At 33.5% G+C, this 24,843-nt stretch overlaps 1 protein-coding gene across 4 annotated transcripts in view; it reads right to left on the bottom strand.

Moving 5' to 3' along the window:
* Positions 1-24,843, bottom strand: part of LOC110029502 (DNA gyrase subunit A, chloroplastic/mitochondrial) — a 110,482-nt gene that overhangs the window by 13,961 nt on the left and 71,678 nt on the right. For all 4 annotated transcript variants that reach the window (XM_020731825.1, XM_020731823.1, XM_020731824.1 and 1 more), the window contains 4 exons: positions 23,048-23,118; positions 22,852-22,941; positions 14,008-14,133; positions 13,710-13,867 (listed from right to left, as the gene is read on the bottom strand). In XM_020731825.1, the coding sequence (XP_020587484.1) occupies positions 13,710-13,867; positions 14,008-14,133; positions 22,852-22,941; positions 23,048-23,118 (445 nt within the window). The remainder of the gene's footprint in view (positions 1-13,709; positions 13,868-14,007; positions 14,134-22,851; positions 22,942-23,047; positions 23,119-24,843) is intronic.

The following is a 24,843-nucleotide window of genomic DNA, read 5'->3' as shown; positions in this document are numbered from 1 at the left end:
TATATATATATATATGACTAACGATAAAGTGTGAGATAAGCACTTTATTATGCTGATGAATTTAATGAAAATCAATTGGGTGATGAAAGCAATAGTGATTTCAAAATTAAAAAACAAATGTTAATGACTTGTATTCTCATTTAATGTTGAATTTATTTTGATTTTTATTATTACGTGTTGGAAGATTCACGATAGTACAATGATAATTTAATATCTGAGTGTTACAAGAAAAACTATCACACATTGATAAAAGAAAAATAATAGAAGGAAACACCAGAATTTTTACGAGGAAAAATTTTGCAAAGGAAGAAAACCACGTGGCCTAGCCTAGTCAAAGTAATCTACTATAAGATTGTAACTATATAAATCCACTCTTCTCCTGAATTCGAGAACATAGAATTACAATGTTCATTATCACAAATGTACAAGAGTTATTCAGGTTTAATAGATGTAATTGGGCTACAACAAATATATTTCTTGGCAATAATAGCAATATTAGGCCTCAAAGGCCATAATCGATTGCTATAATGACAATAATTTGCCATAAAGACTGTAGTGATTGTGATAGTATCAGTTTGTCACAAAAATTATAGTTGGAAACTATAGTAGCAGTTAGCTAGATAGGACATAGTTGATCACATAAGTCGTCGTTGGTAGATGTAGTAATGTCAGTTGGCCAAAGAAGCTGTCGTTATGGAAAGCTACAATGACAACAGTTGACCACATAGACCATAGTGAATGACTGCAATTAAAGAAGTTTATCACATAGGCGGAAGTGTAAGGCTGTAATGACAACAATTGACCACAAGAAAAACTATCACACATTGATAAAAGAAAAATAATAGAAGGAAACACCAGAATTTTTACGAGGAAAAATTTTGCAAAGGAAGAAAACCACGTGGCCTAGCCTAGTCAAAGTAATCTACTATAAGATTGTAACTATATAAATCCACTCTTCTCCTGAATTCGAGAACATAGAATTACAATGTTCATTATCACAAATGTACAAGAGTTATTCAGGTTTAATAGACGTAATTGGGCTACAACAAATATATTTCTTGACAATAATAGCAATATTAGGCCTCAAAGGCCATAATCGATTGCTATAATGACAATAATTTGCCATAAAGACTGTAGTGATTGTGATAGTATCAGTTTGTCACAAAAATTATAGTTGGAAACTATAGTAGCAGTTAGCTAGATAGGACATAGTTGATCACATAAGTCGTCGTTGGTAGATGTAGTAATGTCAGTTGGCCAAAGAAGCTGTCGTTATGGAAAGCTACAATGACAACAGTTGACCACATAGACCATAGTGAATGACTGCAATTAAAGAAGTTTATCACATAGGCGGAAGTGTAAGGCTGTAATGACAACAATTGACCACATAGATCGTAGTGAAAAACTATAAAGATAGCAGTTAGCCAAAAGGTCTATAGTGAGAGGTTGTAATGAAAACAATTGACTACATAAGCCACAATAGAAGGTTGCAATGATAGTAGTTGGCCACAAATGTCACAGTGGGAGGCTGCAAAAAAATTGCAATGATAGTAGTTAATCATGTAGGCCTCAATAGAAAACTACAGTAGTAACTGGCCACATAGGCTATAATGGGTTGCTGCAAGATGTTAGTTGGCTACAAAGGTTGTAGTGAAAGGTTATAAGGATAATAATATCTACGTAAACCATAGTGGCAAGCTACAATAATAAATAGCCACATAGGTCGTAGTGGGGCTCTGTAATAGTTTCAATTGGTCATAGAGACTATATTGGAAGACTGAAATGACAAAAATTAGTCACGTAGTCCGTAGTGGCAAAGTACAATAATAACTAGCCACATAGGCTATTGTGGGTCGCTGCAAGAGCATCAATTGACCACATAAGTCAGATTGTTCTACACTAATTAGTGCTGCAATATTTCTCTCGAATTTTGTTATTTTACGCCAGAGACCATTTGATATTCAACATATAGAAAACTTCAGGAGTCCAAAAAAAGTCGTATTCTGAATGTGGCAATTATAAACAGTTGTGGCCGGGAGTTATCGTCGGATCTGTAATGTGGTGTTATATGTTCCACCGTATTTGGGATAATACATCACATCGTATTCACATAATAATTTGAGAGCCTTAATTGCCTCATAATTAAGCAAGCTAAGACTCGTTGGATTCCTCTCATCGAGAAACTCAATTTGATTATAAGTACATCAAATTTGGAGTTCATTTGACAATTTGATTACAAACCAAATGTGTAAAAAAAGAATTCCATCGAGGCTTTTGAAAAGGGGTTAACGTGATGTACCATTGGAATGTAGTTGACACCGAGGGCATGTCTTCTACCAAGGTTTCTAAAGATCCCTATTCATACTCAGAAGGGGGAAGTGATTTGCAGTTGCATATTCTTGATGAGATGGATATTATAATAGATTAGAACTGTGCCTGCTGACTTAATGCAAATTTTGTATCACTGCCTTGTTTTCGTAACTTTTCATTTTGCTTGATGTGGCGTTTATACATAGTGACAATGTATTTATTTTTACAATTTTCTTTTGCTTGATATAATTTTTACACATTATGATTGTGTATTTGTTTATACATCTCTGAGTTTGTTTGATATAGTTTCTACTTTCTGATAATGTATATCTTTTACATTATACTTTCTGAATGTCTCTTTATTCTTTATGTCGCAGTTCAATCTTAGATTGTGAAACGAGTTGAGAGTAATCAAAAAAAAAATGGAATTACTCAAATAATGTTAACACGTCTTGGGTTGCGTTAATGGAGATGAAAAAAATACCTAATTAAAGATATATAACTTATCCTAAGTTATCAGTCAGAAAACCTGCTTGACGACTGTAACCTGCAATGAAATAGACAGATGAAAAATCCATTATGGATATTTTAACCCAACCTAGGTAGTTTTGTTGGAGGATCTCGACAACATTAACATATTATGGTTTACACATTATGATAGTGTATTTGTTTATAAATCTCTGAGTTTGTTTGATATAGTTTCTACTTTCTGATAATGTATATCTTTTACATTATACTTTCTGAATGTCTCTTTATTCTTTATGTCGCAGTTCAATCTTAAATTGTGAAACGAGTTGAGAGTAATAAAAAAAAACAAATTACTCAAATAATGTTAACTCGTCTTGGGTTGCGTTAATGGAGATGAAAAAACTACCTAATTAAAGATATATAACTTATCCTAAGTTATTAGTCAGAAAACCTGCTTGAAGACCGTAGCCTGCAATGGAATAGACAGATGAAAAATCCATTATGGATATTTTAACCCATCCTAGGTTGTTTTGCTGGAGGATCTCGACAACATTAACATATTATGGATAAAGTCGAATGGAATCCACCTATGTTGGACATGTCCTAAGTTGTATAGTCGGAGGTGCTCGACAACATTAACCAGTTATTGACAAACTCGAATGAAATTCACCAATGATGTAAAACCCCCAACGATGTAAAACCCATCTTAAGTTGTATAACCATAAACGCTCTATGGCATTAACATGTTATGGACAAAGTTGAATGAAATCCATAAAAATGAAAGACACAACCTAAGTTGTATGATATGAGAAGATCGTTGACATTAACCTGTTATGGATAAAGTCAAATTAAATCCACAAATGATGTAAGACCCATCTTAGGTTATTTAGCCAAAGATACTCAACGACGTTAACTGTTATAGATAAAATCAAATGAAATCAACCAAAAATGTAAAACCTGTTCAAGAATATATGTCTGAAAATGCTCGACGGCGTTAACCTGTTATGGACAAAGTTGAATAAAATCCACCAAGGATGTAAAAGACTCATCTTAGGTTGAATAGTCATAAATGCTCTATGGCGTTAACCTGATATGGGCAAAGTCAAATAAAATCCAGTAAAAAAGCAAGACACTTTCTAGGTTATATAGTAGGAGATGCTTGAGGACATTTACTTATTATGGACAAAATCGAATGAAATTAACCAAAGATGTAAGACCCTTCCTAGGTTGTATAGTCCAAAATGCACGACCATATGGACAAAGCCAAATGAAATCTACAAAAAATGAAAGACCCATCCTAGGTTGTTTAGTTGGAGAGGCTCGACAATATTATCCTCTTATGAACAAAGTCGAATAAAATTCATTAAGGATGTACCGTCCTAGGTTGTGTAGCCGATGTTGTTCAACAACATCAACCTATTATGGGCAAAGTCAAATAAAATCCACCAAAGATGATTGAACTATCCTAGGTTGTTAGTAGAAGCTTTTGCTTAGCGACCGTAATTTGTTTTGGAAGAGGTTGTATGAAATCCACAAAGGATGTTTGACTTATCTAAAGTTATTAATCGAAGCTTCTGCTTGACAGTCGTAATCTATTTTGGAAGAGGCCGAATCGAGTCCCTTTGAAACCGATTAAGCCAAAATGAGATATCCAAGATGCTTTATATTTCTCGAGTCTGAGATGTAGGTCAAGATAGCCTTTATATTTTCTTAAAAATATTGTTGCGCCCACAATCAACAATAAAGTTTGGCAATTTTCTTCTTATTTCTTTTGAATTTGTTGCCCCCAAATAGGGGTATTGTCTACTCGAACTTGATCATTTTATAACAAGCAGCTCATGTATCTAACACAGCAAAAGTCGACTTCTTGATCCAATTGAGGAGGAACTTCAATATGATGAGGAGGGGGGGGGGGGGGGGATTGTCAATTGAATGCTTTTTGCTGGACTTTTCTGGTCTGTGGTTGATATTGTTGTTATGTTTAGGATATTGACATGGACGACCACTTATAAAAGTGATAAAATTGGCCCCCAGCTCAACATCAGTTCTCACAGACTTGATGTCTGAATAAAATGCAGAAAAGCTACACAATTGTGTAAAGGACGTTGACGTGAACAAACTTTTGAGATTGTATTAACAATTGCACCCGGAATAGAATTAGTTCTTGTAGACTTGATTAAATATGAGAAACTATCCCATCATAATCATGCCCAACAAGTTGACATGAACGACCATTCAAGACTGTAGTGAAGATTGCTCCTCTCATCAAAGTATGCTTCAAAAATCATCTTTCAATAAGTTTCCCGTACTTTGGCAAATTCCAGCGGGGTGAGAGAAGTCTTTGCCAATCCTTTGATTTGCAATGAATTGTTACATTAATAATTTAACATACTCATCAAAGGGACAGATGATTCTTCTTAGATTTGAACAAAAACAATTATGTGCTCGACCTTTAAGAGTAGCAAGAAAGATTTGATTAAGGAATGCGTTAGAAGCTAGTTGTAAGTGTAATAAAGATTTCATAATGAACAATGTGTTAATATGAGTCATACGTCCCATCATAAGAATCGATGCTTGGGAGCATGAACTCTGTTGGAATAGGGTGTTGAACAACAATCCGAACCGGTAAAGAGATACTTGAGAATGACATAGCTGAGGAATGACTTCTATCCCTTAAAGAGAATCCTCTTTGTACTAGACGTCGTAACTCACAAAAATTACGCGAGGTCAAGCTAAATTCTCCACATGTGTTGGAGGTTTGTTGCTAGACTTGACCACACAAGATGGATGTTTAGAGCTAACAGTGTCTTGAAGGCCAGCTTCCTAAGGAGAAACTTCAGTATATAGAAGGGATATGCTAACTATGTATCTCTAATCAGTGGATTTCGAGGTAGGTATACCCATCTAGTATACACTTCCCACGGTTGTCGGGCCTCCCAAAAAGGTCGAGGATTTAATTTTGAGACTCCTCCATTCGTCACACATGCTCTTTAAGAGGTGAAAAGTTCCTTCACAAGCTGAGTGATGCGTATTTTGGGAAACAAAGCAGAGGTTTGACATCACGGAAATCGAAATTGTACCCTGAAATGGCAAGTTTTAAAGCACAAAACTTGTATAGTGTATTTGTTAGTCATTGTAGAAGTGCAGACTTCTATCAACGATACTTCATTTGTCACGATCCAACTCAAAGTTCAGAATTAAACAAGACAAGCACAGACGGTCAGACAAAGGGAATTAAAAATTCTATATATTAATTTTCCATAACTAACATTTAATTAATGAAAGAGCTAGTAAAAAAAGTAAATCAAAGCAGTACAATTAAAATTTCCCCATACTGATTGCTCGCGCCTTCTATGAAAACTTCATCTTTGATTGCTCATCTCTTAAATCAATTCAATAAACCTGATATGTTGGTTTGAAATAACAGTGAACTAACTATAGCTAGTGAATACTCACTCCTAGATCACAACAACACAATGAAATAGAAAATAATATACTTGTCAGTTAAACCCTTAATAAATCAATAATAAAACATTTGCTAGTTTATGAATATAATCACTCATGATATTTTATAATATTTAATGTTTTTATTATAACAATAACATGTTTATATCATTTATATTTGTACAACTATCACAGAAGTGTCGTCTAAAAATTGTACCGGTTGAGGTACTTCAATATCAATATCTTTTTTGATTTGCGCGCACGAGTACTTTAGCATTTCTCTGCTAGTAACAAAAAAAAATGACGCCATCATAGTAAAAAAATACACATACAACCAATCTATGTAGTTCATATCATTCATAATTTCATATCACTCAATATATATTATTTATTACTATAATACATAAAACATTTCACAATGTGAAACTACAAGTATTCATATCGAAATGACCGATAAAATTTAAGAATAAAATAAATTAATTTCATTAATTAAGCATAAATAACAATTTATAAAACTAGCTTAGAAGATATACAAAAATGATACGATAATTTAAGAGGAGCACTCACCATAATAATAATTTATTTGTTTATAAATTTACCTTGATCTCTACTCTTCTAAAATTGATGCCTATAATAACATGGTATTCATACTACTAAATTGTATTTTATTCATATTATTTTAATTAACTATTAACTTTAAATTATTTAAGTATTAATTATTTTAGTTAATGTAATCCTAATTATTTTCTCATTTATATATTTAAATCCCAAAAGGCTAATATATTAAACAGAAAGAAAGATACAGATACAATGTGTGGGAGGGACCAAACATGACACCCTGCCAACACAAAAAAACCACGAAAGGTTTCAAAACTAGAAAAAACAAAAAAATACATTATATACTAAAAAAAAACCTAACAGTGCCGAAATACATAGTATCAGGTGGCTAGAGAGCCACCCAATTTGGTTTTGCCTCTGCCTCTAATTCTATGGAAGGAGCAAGCTAATAAGTTGGTAAGATGATTGTCATTGCCAGTAGTAACCAATGTATCATTCAATATGTTCCCGAGTTGGAGTCGGCCTTCATTCTTCTTCTTCCTCCTGGAATAGACCAGTCATTCCTCATTCGAAGAATCAGTCTGATGGGGTGGTAGAGCTGAAGCAGAAAAAATACCAACAGTAGTATCCACAATAGGTTCTAGTATATGTGAAGTATAAGTTGCCTCTACACTTGATACTTCCTGCAGAAGTGGAGCTACGAAGCTCTCCTGATTATCAGTCTGAACACTATCATTTGTCGGTAATAGTCCATAAGTATTATTTTCTATGGGGTTTGAAGGTGTCAACATCACATCACTCGCAGTAACAGTAACAGCAGGGACAATAGAATCAGACATCAAAATATGTCCTATGGTAACTTTCTCTCCAGGTGGTACAGATACATCCTTAGATTCATCATTATTCACTTGATACTTAAATTTCAAATTAGGGTGAAGCTTATGACATTTATCAAAAGTATGCCCAAATATCTTACTATGAGAACAATAAGAAGGTCTATGCTCCATGACCATTTGTTGCCAATATCCATCATGCTTTGTGTCTAACCAGACTTCAATAACATCAGGAAAAGTAATATCTATTTCCACAAGTATTTTGGCCACAGAAGGTCTGGTAAGGTTGAAGGTAAGTAGATCTAGTTTCATAGGCCCCCAAATATGGCACCAATAGAGTAAAGAACTTGATGATGAAAAAAGTGCAGCTTGAGACCAGGTAGACTAAACCATATAGGTATAGTAGGAGGTCATGATTGGGGTCAAAATCAAGAGACCACTTGAGTAACTTCATTGGTTTACCAACAATGTTAAGATATTTTTTGGAGAAAATACGAGTGTTGTCTTCAGACACGATTAACTGAATCAATACATGTCTTCCATATATATATATATATATATATATATATATAATTCACTTGAAACTTACCTCACAATAGTTTGTTGGGAAAAAAATTCCCTAATTTAGCACGCACGCTTCATTTACTGATCCTCTCAATTCAATAAAATTTTCTATTAACACTAATTAATAAACCCACAATCATAATATACATATTTATATAAAAATATATTTTATTAATCACATAATTAAATTTATTAAAACCCACTTTTGCCTTTCTCGATCAAAATCTCTAAATGCAAATGGGATCCTCCACTGCTTGGAACTCGCAGGAAATCCCGAAGAAGGCCCCTTCCTTCTCTTGTTGGTTTGGCTCGATCAACTCATAGTACCATCATACCAGTTGGCTAGATAGGTCGTAGTTAGTCACATAAGATATGATTGATAGCTGCAGTAGCATCAATTTATCAAAGATATTGTTGTAGTGAAAGGTTGCAATGACAGCAGTTGATCACATAAGCCGCCATAATGGAAGACTACAACAACAACTGTTAATCACATAAGTCATAATGGAAGATTGCAATGACAAAAATTGACATAGATCGTAGTGAAATGCTACAAAGATAGCACTTATTCATGGAGGTGGTAGTGAGAGGCTGCAATGACAAAAGTTTAACACATAGGGCGTAATGGGAGGCCATAATGATGGCAATTGCCAAGGAGGCCGTAGTGGAAGGTTGAAATGGTAACAATTGATCATATAGGCCGTAAAAGAAGCCTGTAAAGACGGTAGGTAGCCACGTAGACTGTGATGGGAAGCTAGAGCACTAATTGGCCACATGAGTCATAGTGGACCGCTGCAAAAATGTTAGTTGGTCATAGAAGTTATAGCGGAAGACTGCATTGACAGAAGTGAGCCACATAGGGCGTAGTCGAAAGCTGCAATGGTAATTAGCCACATAAACCGTGATGGGTTGCTACAAAAGTGTCAGTTGGCCACAGAGACTATAGTGGAAGATTGTAATAATGAAAGTTAGTCATGTAGGCCATAGTGAAATGCTACAATAATAACTCACCAAAGATCATAGTGGGTCACTCCAAGAGCATCAATTAGTTACATAGGTTGCAATTGGTGCTACACCAGTTTGTTGCAGCAACCCTTCTCTTAGGTTTTATTCTTTTATGCCAGAGACAACACTTGTCAATATACGATGTATAGAAAACATCAGAAGTCCTTAGAAAAATATCGTATTCTGTATACGGTGATCATAAACAGTTGTTGTTAGGAGATATCATCAGATCTCTAATGTCACATTATAAGTTACAACGTACCTTAGATAGATCATTACATGGCATTTTGGATGTTTTATTATGCCATATCCAGGATACATCATTACACGGCATTCGGGGATAAGTCGTTACACGATAAAGTTCACCAACTGTGGCTCTTTATGATATGATATTAATTTTAAACATGTCACACTAAATAAATTGTTGTGGATTGTGTATGGAATTTGCTCTTAACTTTAAGCGATGAAATTCACACAAAAGAGCTTCAATTTTATAATCCTCTTGAATCTACCATCATTCCTCAAGATTTAAGACTAAAATGATTTTCATTAAAATTTTGGGACATTTAGATAATAAGGATCCCCTATAGTGGATATTTTTTTGTCAACATTTCCATCAATGGGGTGTTTGAAATAGTTTATTTTACTAGTTTGGATCTTATTGGCTTTGCTTACCTACCTTCTTAGGATCTGATTCGTGATTTGCTAATGACTTAAAATTATCTAAAAAATTCTTCACATTACAAATCTTGTCGACTCAATCTTTATACATAAAAATTCAATTATGTAAGCTAAACTCATTATTATAATTTACAAATGTAACAACATTGAGAGATTTTTCTTTGAAGTAAAATTTTCTTTGTAAAGCTATTTGAATGCAGCATGCAAATGACCAACAAAATAACATTCACATGATTTTGCTTGTAAACATTTAATGCTCAATCCTTGGTAATGAATTAATTTTATTAGAATCATAATATGAGAATAAATTTTATTATTTAACACAAATCTTGTCAACTCTGATACTTGTGATATGGAGAAATGGACCTATGGACTTTCTCAAGAACACACAAAAATTTCAAATTTGAGATTTTGAACTTTAAAATAATTTGTTTTTTAAATAAATAATAGCAAGCCTTTTAGAACAATTGCATATATCTCAAAATAAAAAAAAATGAATTTATTTATTTTTTTAACCAGCGCAACATTTTCTAACCTTATGTTCGAGCGTTAAGTATACCAGTCAAAGTATGCAGACATTAGTTTCATAGAAATCAACGTAAATTAGAGAATTTTCATGCTTTTTTAGTGAAGGAAATTTTAAGTTCATCATATTTTTAGCCCACAAAATATTCTCCGAATTTAAATCTAAAGACTTAATATGTTTGTTAGACAAGTGGACATTCAATTTCATAGATTTGAAATTTGCTTAGCGAAATTTTTTAGATGGAGCAAATTTTCAGTTCAACCTAATTTTAGTCCGCTCAGTATTCTCAAATTTCAAATTTAAGCAATTAGTTTGTTTGTTGAAGCACATGCGACATTCAATTTCATAGATTTCAAGAAAATTTAGAGAGCTTGCAAGCTTTTTGATGCACTTGCACGGCTTTATGTGCACCCACATAATGAACATGCATAATTTTCATAGCAACAGCATAATGCATTTATACGAATTTTAATATATTTGCATAGTGCATTTGTACACTTTTCAAAGCAAATATGTAATGCATTTGCACACTTCATGATGCATTTTGACAATGGCCTCGTCAGGTAGTTTATTGATGTTGTAGCCACAGCTTAATTTATATTAATGGTGAGGTGAATTTCATATGAATCAAATATTTTAATAAATTTATTTTAAAATTATGCCAATCTTCCATCATTCTTGTAGCATTTAACCAACTTAGTTTGTGAATCAAATATGTATGTTAACATTTTCCTTAATGATAAAATAGTGAAACTTTAAATATGGCAAATTAATCTTTCAAGATAAGTTTTTAAGAAAAGAAAAATAAAATTTTATAATTAAAGCAAACCGAATGAGATACAACATCACTAGATAGTTGCTGTACTGAGAAAATTAGCATGAAAATTCAGGAGATGATGGCTATAGAAAGTAGTTTCGTTTTGGCATAACAAAAGAATTCTTTAGCTTACTCGTCAATCCATGCTTCCCTGATAAGTTGTGTAGCCCTATAGATCATAGATAAGAAAATTTATTTGATAGTTGAGGACATAATATGCATGATCAAAGATAAAAAATGTGCCAAGGAGGGACAACATTATCCCCTAATATGGAAGGAAATGATTATATGGTAGTTAGAGGCTTTCCAGAGCAGCTAATTTGCAAGTATTTAGGATACTGAAGTATTTCAAATGCCATGTAAATTAGTTATACTGCACTTTAATTTCTTAATACTGTTTGATTGAATATAAGATAAATCTATAAAATTCAACTTTTGTAATTGGTTGGCTGTAAACATAAACCAAATCTAAGGCATAGACATACTGAGGATAGTAACGATAGAAAGTTGTAAAGGGAACTGTAACAAGGTTAGGAGTTACAGCAGATTGTCTGTGTGGAAGTAGTGATGTTAACATGGCAAGGTCACTGGGACACGTAACAAGTGCACTGCCTGTTTCTCACTGTGTTGTATTCAGATTTCGCCCAATTTGGATAAACTTAGAATACAACAAAAATTTACAAATAAAAATATTCCAAAATTTTCAATAAATTATTTTGTATTTTATTTCCTTCTAACCAAACACTTGAAATTTTAAACCATTGCATTTAATTTCCCCTACACTCCTGATGCAACTAAACAAACAAACCCCTCAACCAGAGTAATAAACGGAAAAAAGGAATAATTTTTAATAGTTCATATAATAGTGTATTAAGAAAAGAATATTAAAAAAATAAAAAAAAAGACATCTAAAATCTTTAAATAAGCAATATATGTTAAAAGCAAGAATAATATGATCATAGTGACTAGTGAAAGATAAAAAAATCAAGAAAAGATGTTTTCGTAGAATTGTTGAAGGAAAATGTTAAGACATTTTTTTAAAAAAGTTTTAATACGTGGAGACATGAAATAAATTATAAACTGATCTAAAATTGGGTTAGCTCCCATAAAGATCCATAAAGCTAAATCTTTAGGAATGCGTGAGGAAACAACTTATGTTTAGAAAGACTAGGGAAATACTACAGAATTTTAGTTAACACTTTTTTTAAGAAGATTTTAAAGGCTATGATGATGTCCAATAATAAAAAAGAAAGCATTTTTGTAAAAAATATTAAGAACAATGAAGATGTTTTGATTTGTGGTATTTATAAGGAATTGCATATCTAACATGACAGATATTATCAAAACGGGCCCTGGAAAAAAAAATATTTGAAAGGGCTATGTAAGATACTATAAAAATCACATCGATATCAAAATAAATAAATGATTTTCCTTCATCGCATGAACATCGATTATAAAGTCCATCTTTATTTTAAAGAAAGTAATTTAACAAATATAAAGAGCTAAAACAGGATTATACTATGGTTTTGGTTGAACTTACCAAAAGCAACAAATTAATCACCAAAATTCTTGATTCGATGTATTTTAAGGAAAAATGTATGCTAAATTATTAAATATATGCTTAATAGACCATCTACTAGTTTTAATATGATTAATCATAATTATAGTATCATAATATTGTAAATGGAATTTTTCTAATATCTGAAGTTTTTGCTAAAATAAGCTGAAATTTCTTAAAATAAAGACAACTAAAAAAATAAGAGGTTGAGGATAAGTACAATGTTTAAGCATGTGATAACAAGTATCATTCAATATTAATAGACAATCGAGTAAAATTTGGCATCATGTGCAAAGTTAGCAAGTTGACTTCTTTTAATAATAAAATACATGAACATAAAAATGTGTGCATTTTAAACATAAAAAAATGCATGTATTTTACATACAATATTCTCATATTTATAAAAAATACTCTACATCTCATTTTGACATGTTGAAAATAAACTTTATCTAAAGATATAATTCATATTTTATATTTTAAATAAATCATTTATATTCTTCACTCCAAAATCAAGAATAAAATTCATAAAATACAAGTGTGTCAAAATCTAGTGAATGCTAGTCCCATATTTTACTATGCCATATGTTTAAATATCTTATATCTAATTTAAAAAAAGAATATGACTTCTAGAGTTAAAACCACTTCTTTAAAAATGAGTGTTTAGAAATACAATACCATGAAAGAATATCATGGATCTTAAGAGTAAGTTCTATGAAATTGTAATTATACCAATTATGCTATAATGGCTCAAGAGTCGGCAAAAAATACCAAACAAGAATATGCTAAAAATGAAAACTTTAAGAGGGATGACACAAGAAGATGCATGAAAAGCTTAGAATTTACCCAAAAAAAAAAAAAGGAAAAAAAAGAAAAAAATAAATAATACACTGAATACATGAGACCAAAATTTTGGAAAGACAAAAAAAATCGTTTAATCTTATTTACCTGAAATAAAGAATGCGATCATGTGCATGACAGACAATAAAGTCAGACATAGAATCATTTACTCGCATCTTTCCAACTGACTTTCCAATTGTTCCTCGCCTTTGCAAATTGAAGGTGTTAGGCTTCATCCGCTTAAGATAACCTTTCTCACTGAGGGTCTATTAAGAATAAAATTTTAATTTAGGAGAACAGCAAACAGAATGAAAAAAATTGCCAAGTATAGATCAAATCACGATATGAATTTTATATTGAAAAAACCCTTCAAAGTTGGCTGAATAAATAAATAAAAAGCATTTACCAGCAGCATTTCTTCATTTGGGATAACATCAATTTCCTCAAATTGGCTACCATCACCAGCTTCCAATAATGAGCATCTTGGAGCTCCAAATCTGCTCTTCAACTCAAGCGCCTCCTCGACGATAAGCTGTTGCAGAACAAAAAACCAGTTTAGAGAAATTCACAAGACAATAATTAGTCAAGTGTAAGCAGCAACACAGACTGTATGTAGACTTTCAACAGCACCAAAGCAGTAAAATGTTTGTTACCCCAAAACTATAATAAAGCAAATATTTCCAAATTCACTGAAAGATAATGTTGACCTCATTTTGAGGTCATTACTCTTTTCCTTAGGATCCTAGGATCTAGCCATAGGACTTTCCTATTGACTATCTTAAAAAACTACAATTGAGACACACCCTTTTAGAAATTTCAGCCACTTCCTATTTCTCTTGTGATGTCTCGCATTGATGATCTCAAATTCATCGTCCTATGGTCGAGTGGTAAAGGACTATCATGTGAAGGCTCAAGGAGAAGTTCCTAATAGAATCTCAAGCCCTAGGAAAACCTCTTTAGGACTTTATCATCACACACACACACACAAAATGCACAAAATTCACTAAGTTGCACAAGATCGAACTAAAATTGAGCTTGAAGATGGGTGAAAATGTTAACTTCTCCGGACGATCTCCGACGACAAAATTGACTGCGCCAACGCGTCCGGAGCACCAATTTTAGCTAGAAAAGACACTCATATTGTCATAATTCCGCGCACAAGCAAAATCAATGAATTCGTCAAAACGACCTCCGACGGTGAAGCGGACCGCGTCAGCACGTCCAGAACGTTAAAATTACCTAAAAAGACATTCCATTTTTGTTATGTTGTGACGCACGAATAAAAAGTACAAATCAATTTTCTATTTTTGAAATATTAAATATTTTTATATTTATATGAGTATTTATAATAATATTTTAATCTTAAACCCTATTTAACCCTTACCCACACGCGGCATCCCTACTCACGCACATGTAGCCGCTCGAGCGTGTCCTAGCTCCCGCAACTTGTTTCTCAGGCACGACTCGATCACAGCCCTGGTTCGTCAGCCCGAGTCTTCCTCTCCCGTGTCTCCTCTGCCATTCACGCATGCGGCTCGCCTCCTCGAGCTCCGCTCGACCGAGCAGCTTTCCAACGGTGAAACTCCACCTGGCTGACTCTTCCTCTGCCTAGGTTGCATTTCCTCCTCCCTAAATGCATGTTTTCCTCTCCCTTTACCTGATTCGACCATCAGTGAGGCTGGTAGGTGGATGCTCCTCTCCTTTCTTTGCTATAAAAATCCCACCTTGGGGAGGTCTAGGGTTGGCCGAAAATTCAAAAGGAGGGTGGAGCTGCTGCCAAAATCTTGTCTTGTGTAGATTTCCTGTTCAGTGGCTCGACACCTTTCTGGGTTGCTCGATACTCTTGCTTGTCGGTTCCATATTCTTGCTTGGTTGTGTGTTTGACTGCCAAGGGTTGTTGAATTTTTTTTTTTTTTTTTTGAGAGAAAGCGAGGTTGGAGTTTTTACTGTTTGAGGCTTAAGGAGGAAAATTGCTACCGAAATTTCTTCCTAGCTAGGTTCTCGTGTGCTGGAGTTCAATACATTCGTGGGTTGCTTTTTTCTCGAGCTTTTAGAAAAGGAAGCTTTGCCGAAGTCCTCTCTAGGCTAGATTCTTGTGTGTTGGGAGTTTGAAGGACTTGTGGTTTGCTGTCTCTCGAAGCTTTTAGGAAGAGGATTGTTGTGGGAGTGGTTTTCTTGAATCTGTCTTATAATTTTTGCTTTAAGTCTGCATTAAAAAGGTATTCCCCTTCTTCCCTCTATTCTGCACTATTTTGCATGGCATCCAAAAATGTTTATTTTTTCTTCTAAAGCATGTGGAAGCAAGATTTGGGCTTGTTCTGAAATTTAAGAAAGAAATAGTTCCAGGAAACATTAAAATAGAGCATAATATGGCTGTCTTCTTTTCTTTTTCTGCTCAAGATACATGATGAATAAGATTTCTTTTTGGAAAGTTTTAGTTGTTATCCTATGAAATGCATGCTAGGAATGAAAATGCAATGTTGGAGCTTTTCTTTTATATATATTTATCCAAATGGATGTTAGAATTAGTTTCAATACTGGATAACATGTTAACATTAGGAATCCGTTTATGTTTATCGTTCCCTGTTACTTGTTACTATTTGGAATATGTACTGGGTGCAATACTTTGAAATATAAGGCTTCAAGAGATTTAATTTTGATAGCCCTGTTTTGACTCATTTGTTGAATTTGGCTTTGACTCTTTTGAGATCGATTCTTGTTTATAGCTCGGTTTTGGCTTCTTCTGCATTAAATGTATGCTAAAATTTCTCTCTGTTTTTTTTCATATGGATGGGCTCGGTTTGGCTCTTTTGGGATTGAACTTATGCTAAAAATTTTCTCTATTTTTTTTTATATGAATGGGCTCGGTTTGGCTCTTTTGGGATTGAACTTATGATGGGCTCGGTTTGTTGGGTTTAATTTGGCCTTTAATGTTGATGGGCTCGGTTTTGGTTATTTTGGGTTGAATCCATGCTGGAAATGCTGGTCTGTTTTTCCCACTTGGTGGGTGCGATTTTAACTTAAATTATACTCTTTTCTTTAGCCTTTATGTTGGGTTTAATTTGGTTTAAGAGAAGGAATTGGTTTGATTCAAAAAAAAAAATTATCTGTTATGGGCTATCTTTTGCTGGGTTTACTTAAGATAAAAATGTATTTTGGTTTCCCCTTGTGTTGGGCTCAATTTGGCCGTGTTGGGCTTGGTTTGCCTCTGTGTTGGGCTCGGTTTGGCCCTTTAGTGGGTTCGATTTGGCTCCTTTTGAGATTGTGTTTTGGTTGGAATCCTTTTCTGTTGTATCCCTTTGATGGGTTCGGTTTTCCCCTTTGCTGGACACAGTTTGGTTGGAGGCTCCTCTTTAACGTCTCTCCTGAGATTTTTATTGGTAATCAAGTTTGTCATCCCAAAATTCATGATTTCAATATCTACTTCTATGTGGAATGCGAACAGATCAACTCATTATCATGTCTTATTTAATGAGAATTGTTTCAATCTAAATAGTTTATGTGAGTTTGTTCATTCACTCTCTTATGTATATTAAAGGAGCACAATGGTAATATTTGTGGCGACTTTTCCCTTTGCCGTGAAGCATGTTTAGTGGTTTTGGTCTGCTTCCTTTAACCGTGAGCATCCTAGCTGTTTTCTTTTTGTCCTGCTTGGATGGTCTTTGCTAGGTTTGGGGCTTGGTTTTCTCCTCTCCGCCCTTGGCCGTGAGCCTTACTGTTGTAATTTGGGTTGTGGTTGGTTTGGACTTAACTTTCTTCTCATTTCCTCTGGCTATGAGCTTTCTTTAGTAGCTCTTTTATGTTGAAAATGGTTGGTTCAAGCTTAAATAATGATGGTCTCCTTCCCGCGGCCTTGGCCGTGAGCCTTATCTTGTGTTTGTTACCCTTGTGGCCTTCCTCTTGTTGCCCTTTACCCGTGAGCCTTACTGTGGAGGTTCCTTGGTCTGTGACATAGTTGGTTCGAGCTTGGTTTTCTTCTACTGCCCCTGCCCGTGCGTTTTGTCCTAGTTGTTGTCTTAAATTGTGAGTTTATGTTGAAGCTTGGTTGTGCATTTCATGATTTCTACTTATGGGCTTGTTGTGAGGCTTGGCTGCTCTTTTTCCTGGCCTTACCCGTGAGCCCCCTACTCTTTTTCCTGGTATTACTCGTGAGCCCCTATTTTTTTTTTTTTTAGCCTTACCCGTAAGCCCTTGCTCTCCTTCCTGCTGTTACCCGTGAGCCTGTGGAGGATTATTCATGTTCATTTTGTCCTGGTAGTAAGCACCTCTATATTTTCTAAATTGGTGGAACATTTATATAATTGCGGAAAGCTTCTAAAAAGAGGTGGAACTGAATGGATTGGATACTGGTATGGTTTTGAGGATTTAGAAAGTTGCTCCTATGGATTATTCTCTTTATTTTGGGATTTGAAAGCTTATAAAATTGCCATTTGGAAAAGTGTTTGGAGATTTAACATTAAAGCTTGGAGAACATAAACACTATATTCGAGTTCAAGCATGGATGTGTGAGTGCATATAAGTGATGGAGCCATGGGTACAGTGTAATATTATTTTTGGGCCCATTTCAATCTATTTGAAACAAAAATTTGGAGAGGATACCCTTATTGGGTTGATCCAGTTATATAAAATTTGAGAAGATGATATCATCTGGATTGATTCAAGGATCTTGGGCTCTCTTTTTCAGATATTTTTGTCACAGTTTTGAGGATTGTTTCACCCTTTATCCTTTTGACCTTTTGGGTGGATCAATTCTTCCTCTTTCTCATCCCCATTTTTATTTTTTATTTTTTTTCTTGTTTCTTAGTTCGGTTTTCTGTGCTTATGTCTAACACATAAGCACTCATATATAGCATTTTGCTATATATGAAACCATCAAGCAATGTCGCAATATGTCGATTTTGTTTTGAGGCTTAGGGTGATGATGACAGAGGCACACCGATGATAGAGCAGAATGATATCTCATCCTACAACAACAGGACTCAATCTTGGGACCTGATGAACTGTAAGATGAAAGTATCATTCATCGACACAAAACTAGCGGGGGACCCGTACCCTCTTAGGTTGTTGGCGGTCCTACGACTGATGGCGTGATCGACTCGTGGACAATTATTCCTTTTTCAAAACTGATAAGAACAGATACAATGTTTTATATAAAAAAAATAATAATATATTTTCACGACAAAATTGATATAATTTTAATTTTGTATGTTTGAAAGATATGTGCATGTTAAAATTTAAATTTTAAATGTGTTACCACTTGGTTGTCCACTTGTTAATTACCGATACTGTGCTAAGAAGTACCCTCTTAAGTTAGGTTCAGTAGGACACTCTTTTAGTTGAGTGTCGGGCTTTATACATCCGGGTGACCGATAATAGCCTTCGACATCCCTCAAGTACAAATATATTATTTGAGCCTAGCCCTAACCCGAGTGCTTACGGTCCCTTCTTTTCGGATTTTTCGTAAGTTATATTGGATTTTGGACAAAACACTCGTGGTCTCTTTTTATCTTGGTATTTTCCTATAACTTTGATGGTTTTATTTGAATTGCTACTCGTCAATTTTCTCGGATCTTCTATTGTGGGTTATTTGTCGATTTTCTCAAATTTTCCAGAAAATGTCTTTCTTTTGTTTATACAGTGAATACTAGTTCGCTTAACGAAGCACCAGACCTCCCAAATATACAGGTTTGATTTACATTACAACATTTTATTTCACAGTATGTTATATTGTTCTCACAACATGTTATACTGTTCTCTTTCTTTACTGTATATTATACTAGTCTTTTCTTTTATACTGCATGCTTTATTGTTTTGTTAAACACTATACTTTAGAATAGGAGGCCAGTAGTCGGTTTTATAGGAGGTACCCGGCAGCAGAGCGTTGACTAAACAATTACATATAACTTTAAGACTAAAATCAAACCCGAGGGTGCTACGACGAGGAGCTTGGAACGAACACCGTGGGCAGCACGACGAGGAACAACTTCGAGATAAATCTGCAAAGTCAAAATAAGTTCATATCACTAATTCTTTTCTTAGTTTAAACAACAACACATAGGATTTCGAGATAGTTTGCCTAGCACAACGTAAACTCTCACATATCACATTTAGGTTTTTGCACAACTTTGTTGTGCAATTATAAGTCCTAACACTTTAGGATTCCGAGGTTATTGTACGATACTGTGTAAATCCTCTTATCTTTTTAGGTCATTTGCACGACTGAATAAAGTGCGAATATAAGTCCAAAATTTTAAATAAATTGTAGGATTAAATATTAAATAACATCATTTCAAAGATATAAAGCCAAACAATAGGATAATTGGGAGGTCATCAGGGTTCTCCCTGAATCTGTGATATCCCCTACTCTTCGCTCCTTTGGATTTCTTAGAATAAATGTTCCTATTTTAGCCACTCCCGTTTGATTTTCCCGTATCCAATCTTGGAAACCTAAATTTTGAAATCCGGAAGATAAAACCCTTGATCTTAATCGAGAGTTTTTTTAAGTGACCTCGGTCATTTAAAATGTACGGTCATATAAGGGTTTGTCTCTATATGGAACTTGAAACCCAAGTAAAATAAACCTTATCTAATCCTCATATTAGGTAGGGGAACTTGTTGGCCTCATATAAAATATTTCGCAGACCAAACGGATGTCACAAATTCTTTAGTTTAAGTGATTGAGCCTACTACAAGTGATATGTTTATTCTTCGGAATAAGTATATTACTTGAGGTAACGTGCTTAGTCATCCAAACTATCCAAAATGAGAGACTCGCTTGGTCTCATCTATTTTTAAATTAAAATGTTACTTTCAAAAATCATATTTATATTAAAACTTTTTTTATATTCTAAAAAACAAAAAAATCATCATATCCTTTTTCATCTTTTCAAAAAAATAACGGCCACAGATAATTGAACTAATTGAAGCCCAAAGTATTAATCTTAGCCTTAATTTGATTGAGCAGACGCTTAATCCCAAAGGTTTCACTTAAATAATTTCAATAAACGCATGACTGTCACCCCAAATTAAATCTTTCACGAATTCCAAGAATATCTCTTGAAGAATTTCAAGACAGGCTAAATTAATATTCACTTCTGTAAGTTTTGCACTAGAGTTATTCAATTTTCTTAAGATTTTGCTTTCTATTTCTTGAATTAAGGCCTAGATAAAAAAATGTTTAAGTGTTTTCAGAAGCTCTGTATTTTATTTGAGTGTTATTTATAGAAGCCTCCTGATTTCTGTTTGATATCAATGAATATTTGATAAAGTGAAATGTAGTGTTTGCTTGTGAAGATTTGGTTGGAACAATTCTCCACTTACTCGTCCAGCTGAGTGGAAGTCAGAACAAGTCAAGATAGATGTCATTGAAAATTAAATTTGATGAAGTTGTCATCGTCTAGTTGACTGGAGAAGACTGATCAACCACCCACCCAGGCTATTACTTTTTGTACCCTAACCCTTCTGCTTTTCTTCTTAAACAAAGATTGTCAATTATAGCGTGACAAATTATATCAAGTTAATCACCAGAATTATCAAAGTAGGGAACCTCATCAAGGCATAATAATATATAGAATGATAGCATTAAAAATATGATCATAAAAATTTTATGTTTTCAAGTTATTCAAGGTGCTGGAACATGCGTTGTCTAATCCACTATCAATGGTAAGGTAGAAAACCACGAGTCGACTGATCACATACCAATGCACAAAGATTAGTAAAACGATCAATCAAGTCATATAGATCAGCAATATGATTCATAGGTGAAGCTCAAGATGGTTAGACTGATCTTCAGTGCTAGCTCAAAATCCACAAATTCGATTCATGGATTGACTGATTGAATCAAAATTCATAGAAGCTATAGTTGCCCTCTTCTGATATGGTTGCATCAATACATAGCGTCTGTTATCCATAGAGGAGGTCATCTAAGCAGAAGGCAAACCACAAAGAGACAAGAAACCTCCCTACTCAACTGAGATAGGAAACCTCCCTACTCAACTGAGCTATGCAACGAGATAACATCAAGGTCCACCGCAACCCAACAACACTTCCTCTTCTCTAGAGTAAGGGAAACCAATTCCCATAAGTTGAAGCTGAACTATAAACACTAATCGGGCTCCGCACATCACTAACCTAGGAAATTTAATTTGGCTCTACAAAATAAACCTATGAAACATTAACTCCATGTAAAACATAATTATTCCGCTTTCCAAAGAAATAATAAAAAACCTCAATTACCACCATTACAAATATAATGGAAGGCCTTCAAATCAACCACCCAAAATTGGATAATATTTTTAATTAACTCAATGCAATCTAAATCATGAGCCGATTAGTAAGGATAAAATTGCCCATTTAATGATGCTTGATATCTAGGAATAACGTGGAAAAAATATGCAAGTAGAAAAGAGATAAAAATGGGGACCAATGCAAGAGATCTCAGTAAATACAAAGACTTAGAAGAGGTTAAGCATGCAACATTACTTCTGCATAGCAAAGAAATAAGTTTAAAACTTTAGTTCATGACCTTCTAGGTCACAAAAAATGGAAATAAAATAAATGTTGCAAGCTTCACCTGCATAGAAGCATGACGCAAAGATGTCCTAACATTAAAAGATATGACAATGTACATAATTTGGAGAGCAAAAACTCGCCTTCATGCCCGATCTTAGTCATTGAACTATTTCCTTAATAGCATTTCATGACTTGAACTAAAACTGCCTTTCTGAGTTGCAAACATTTTAAAAAGATTACACAAATGCAATTAGGTAATTGGATTTGCTATAGAAAATGTCCCCAATTCAGAAGCACATATTCAAAAAAGAAGAAAAGTTCCACTCTCAAGATCTAGCATTTCTAGGGTATATATAAATAATGTATGTATGCCGGTATTTATGAATGTATGCATGCATGTATGTATCCAGAATGCTGTAATCCTTGTGCCTTTGCCAGTTCATTGATCTAGTCTAAATATAGCTAAGGTCATGATACATCCGGTCAAAAAAGTTGAGAGAAGAAATTTTTCCCCCTAACTTTCAAAGGAGATAAATCTACTCTAACGGCAAGCAGTTTATACATTTAAAGAATGCAGTTGTGAAGGTAAATAAAGAAGAGAAACGAATGTGGTTGTAATTTGTAACAAGTCAACTAGTAAATCATGTACAAGAGAAACATAACAAGACAAACATAATGCACCAAGGATGACAGATTAAATAGCAGACCTTGTACGATGAAACATCTTAAAAGCAATTACCTTAAGTATGTTTTTCTCGCTAGACAAAAGCTCATTTAGTTTTGATATTTGTTCCAACAATGATTCACTTTCATCCACAAACTTCTTTCTCTGCATAAGTTATAATAACATTCAACAAGAAGATACATAAAACAAGATAATTATACAAACCTCAAACATAGGAGATGACACCCAAGATAAGCGATGTGCGCAGTACCTCAAGCAAAGTAAGTTTCCTCAACGTTATATCCAATAGGGCTTCAGCTTGCTTTTGGGATAACTCATATTCTGACATAAATAAATTGAAAAATTAATTTTATTCTAGAGTTGTAGAAAAAAAAAAGAAGCTAAATCACTAAAGTAAATCAACTCAGTGTAATAATTAACAAAACTCATTTATTATTAAATAAACTTTGCAAATCCGCTTTGTTAAATTATCATTTTTTTTAAAGAAATTATGGACTATTGGCTGCCCAATTATCATCTTTGATAGAGCAGAGCTTAATGTTGAGCTTATTGAAATAAGAGCTGCAAATGAATTGAGTTGAGGCAAATACTACCCTTCTCAAACACGTTTATTTATTTTCTTATTAGAATCAAGCAACGCTTGAACATGAATGAGTGTTAGAATCTTATTCAAACGTTCATACTAATTTTCTAATAAGGATTGAGCAGTAATTGAGCCTAAATAATCATATCAAGCTAGTCAATAATTTAAGCAAACAATCTTATTGATAATAGAAAATATATCCAGATTTTTATGAATATTGATGGGACTGAATTAACATTATTCATGGAATTTTATTAATAATAAAACTATTTGTATTATCTATCTAGCTACATGTTTACTATTTTAATAAGAACGCAAAAAGAAGAGCTTTATATGATTGAAATGATGACACAAAAAGAAGAGCTTTATATGGACTTCAAGGTGGAGATTTTTAGTCTCGTACAGATAAAAAAAATCATTAAATTCCACATGGAACGTGAAATAAATTTAATACCAATTTTTGGGTTTAATAACAGGTGTATTATCAAGTTGCTGAGAAAAATGAATAATGTAAACTTAAATCCTATAAGTAAAAAGATGACAAATGTTTGAACAATAAATCTGAGAATGGTAAAAGAAATAGTACAGGTGATTAATTGTGATGATGACAACCTTTTGGTAGGCATGTATGAGTTCCATAAAGAGAGAGAATATAAGGGCATACTTCTATTTGGTGGACAGGACGCGGTTTTCAATTGTTGAAGTATGTGAGGCATTGACTTTATTAGAGTTGAGGAGGATTCAAGGATTTAAGAACTCATAGGTATGTTCTGCAATATCTAAAAACGACAAAAAGGTAAGGAAATTTTTTTAAGAAAAATTATACCACATTTTTACACCTCCCAAAAATAATCAAAATTATTTTAATAAAACTCTAAGTTTTATTTCTAATAATTTGATATATAGAAGCACATACAAATTATTAATATATTATATTTTTTAAAATCTAAAGAATATTGATTGAAAAAAAGGTTATAATTGGAAGAATTTTTGTAATACATGTATATGGTTGTATGTTCAGTTTCAATTCATAGCATGTTTATAGAAATGCATAAAAAGATACAAATATTGAATAGCTCAAGTCACATTATATTTATGGTGCATGTTAAGAGAGATAATTATTAACAGGATCATTCATGTTAACTTTGAAATGCATTAAAAAATAATTATCATGAACAAAGATGATCAAGAAAATATTATGTATTACATGATACATAAACTACTATAATGATAACCAGCACAAAGAAATACAAGCTCTAGCAGAGAAATAAATGAATTCTCAACTCTTAATATTAAGATTGTAACAGTCTAGCTAGTATCAAGATGACATTGATAAGTACAATGTTAGATTAACCAACATTTATCAGTGGTTATTATGACAGATGGACCAAGTGACGACCTAATGTATTAGAAGTGTCAAATCCTATACAAATATTATATGATATTTTTAAGATAAAGAATGC

The sequence above is a fragment of the Phalaenopsis equestris genome, unplaced genomic scaffold, assembly GCF_001263595.1.
Source record: "Phalaenopsis equestris unplaced genomic scaffold, ASM126359v1 Scaffold000580, whole genome shotgun sequence".
In the NCBI taxonomy this organism is placed as follows: Eukaryota; Viridiplantae; Streptophyta; class Magnoliopsida; order Asparagales; family Orchidaceae; genus Phalaenopsis; species Phalaenopsis equestris.
Note: the sequence above shows the minus strand (reverse complement) of the source record. Positions and strands in the feature narration are given on the sequence as shown.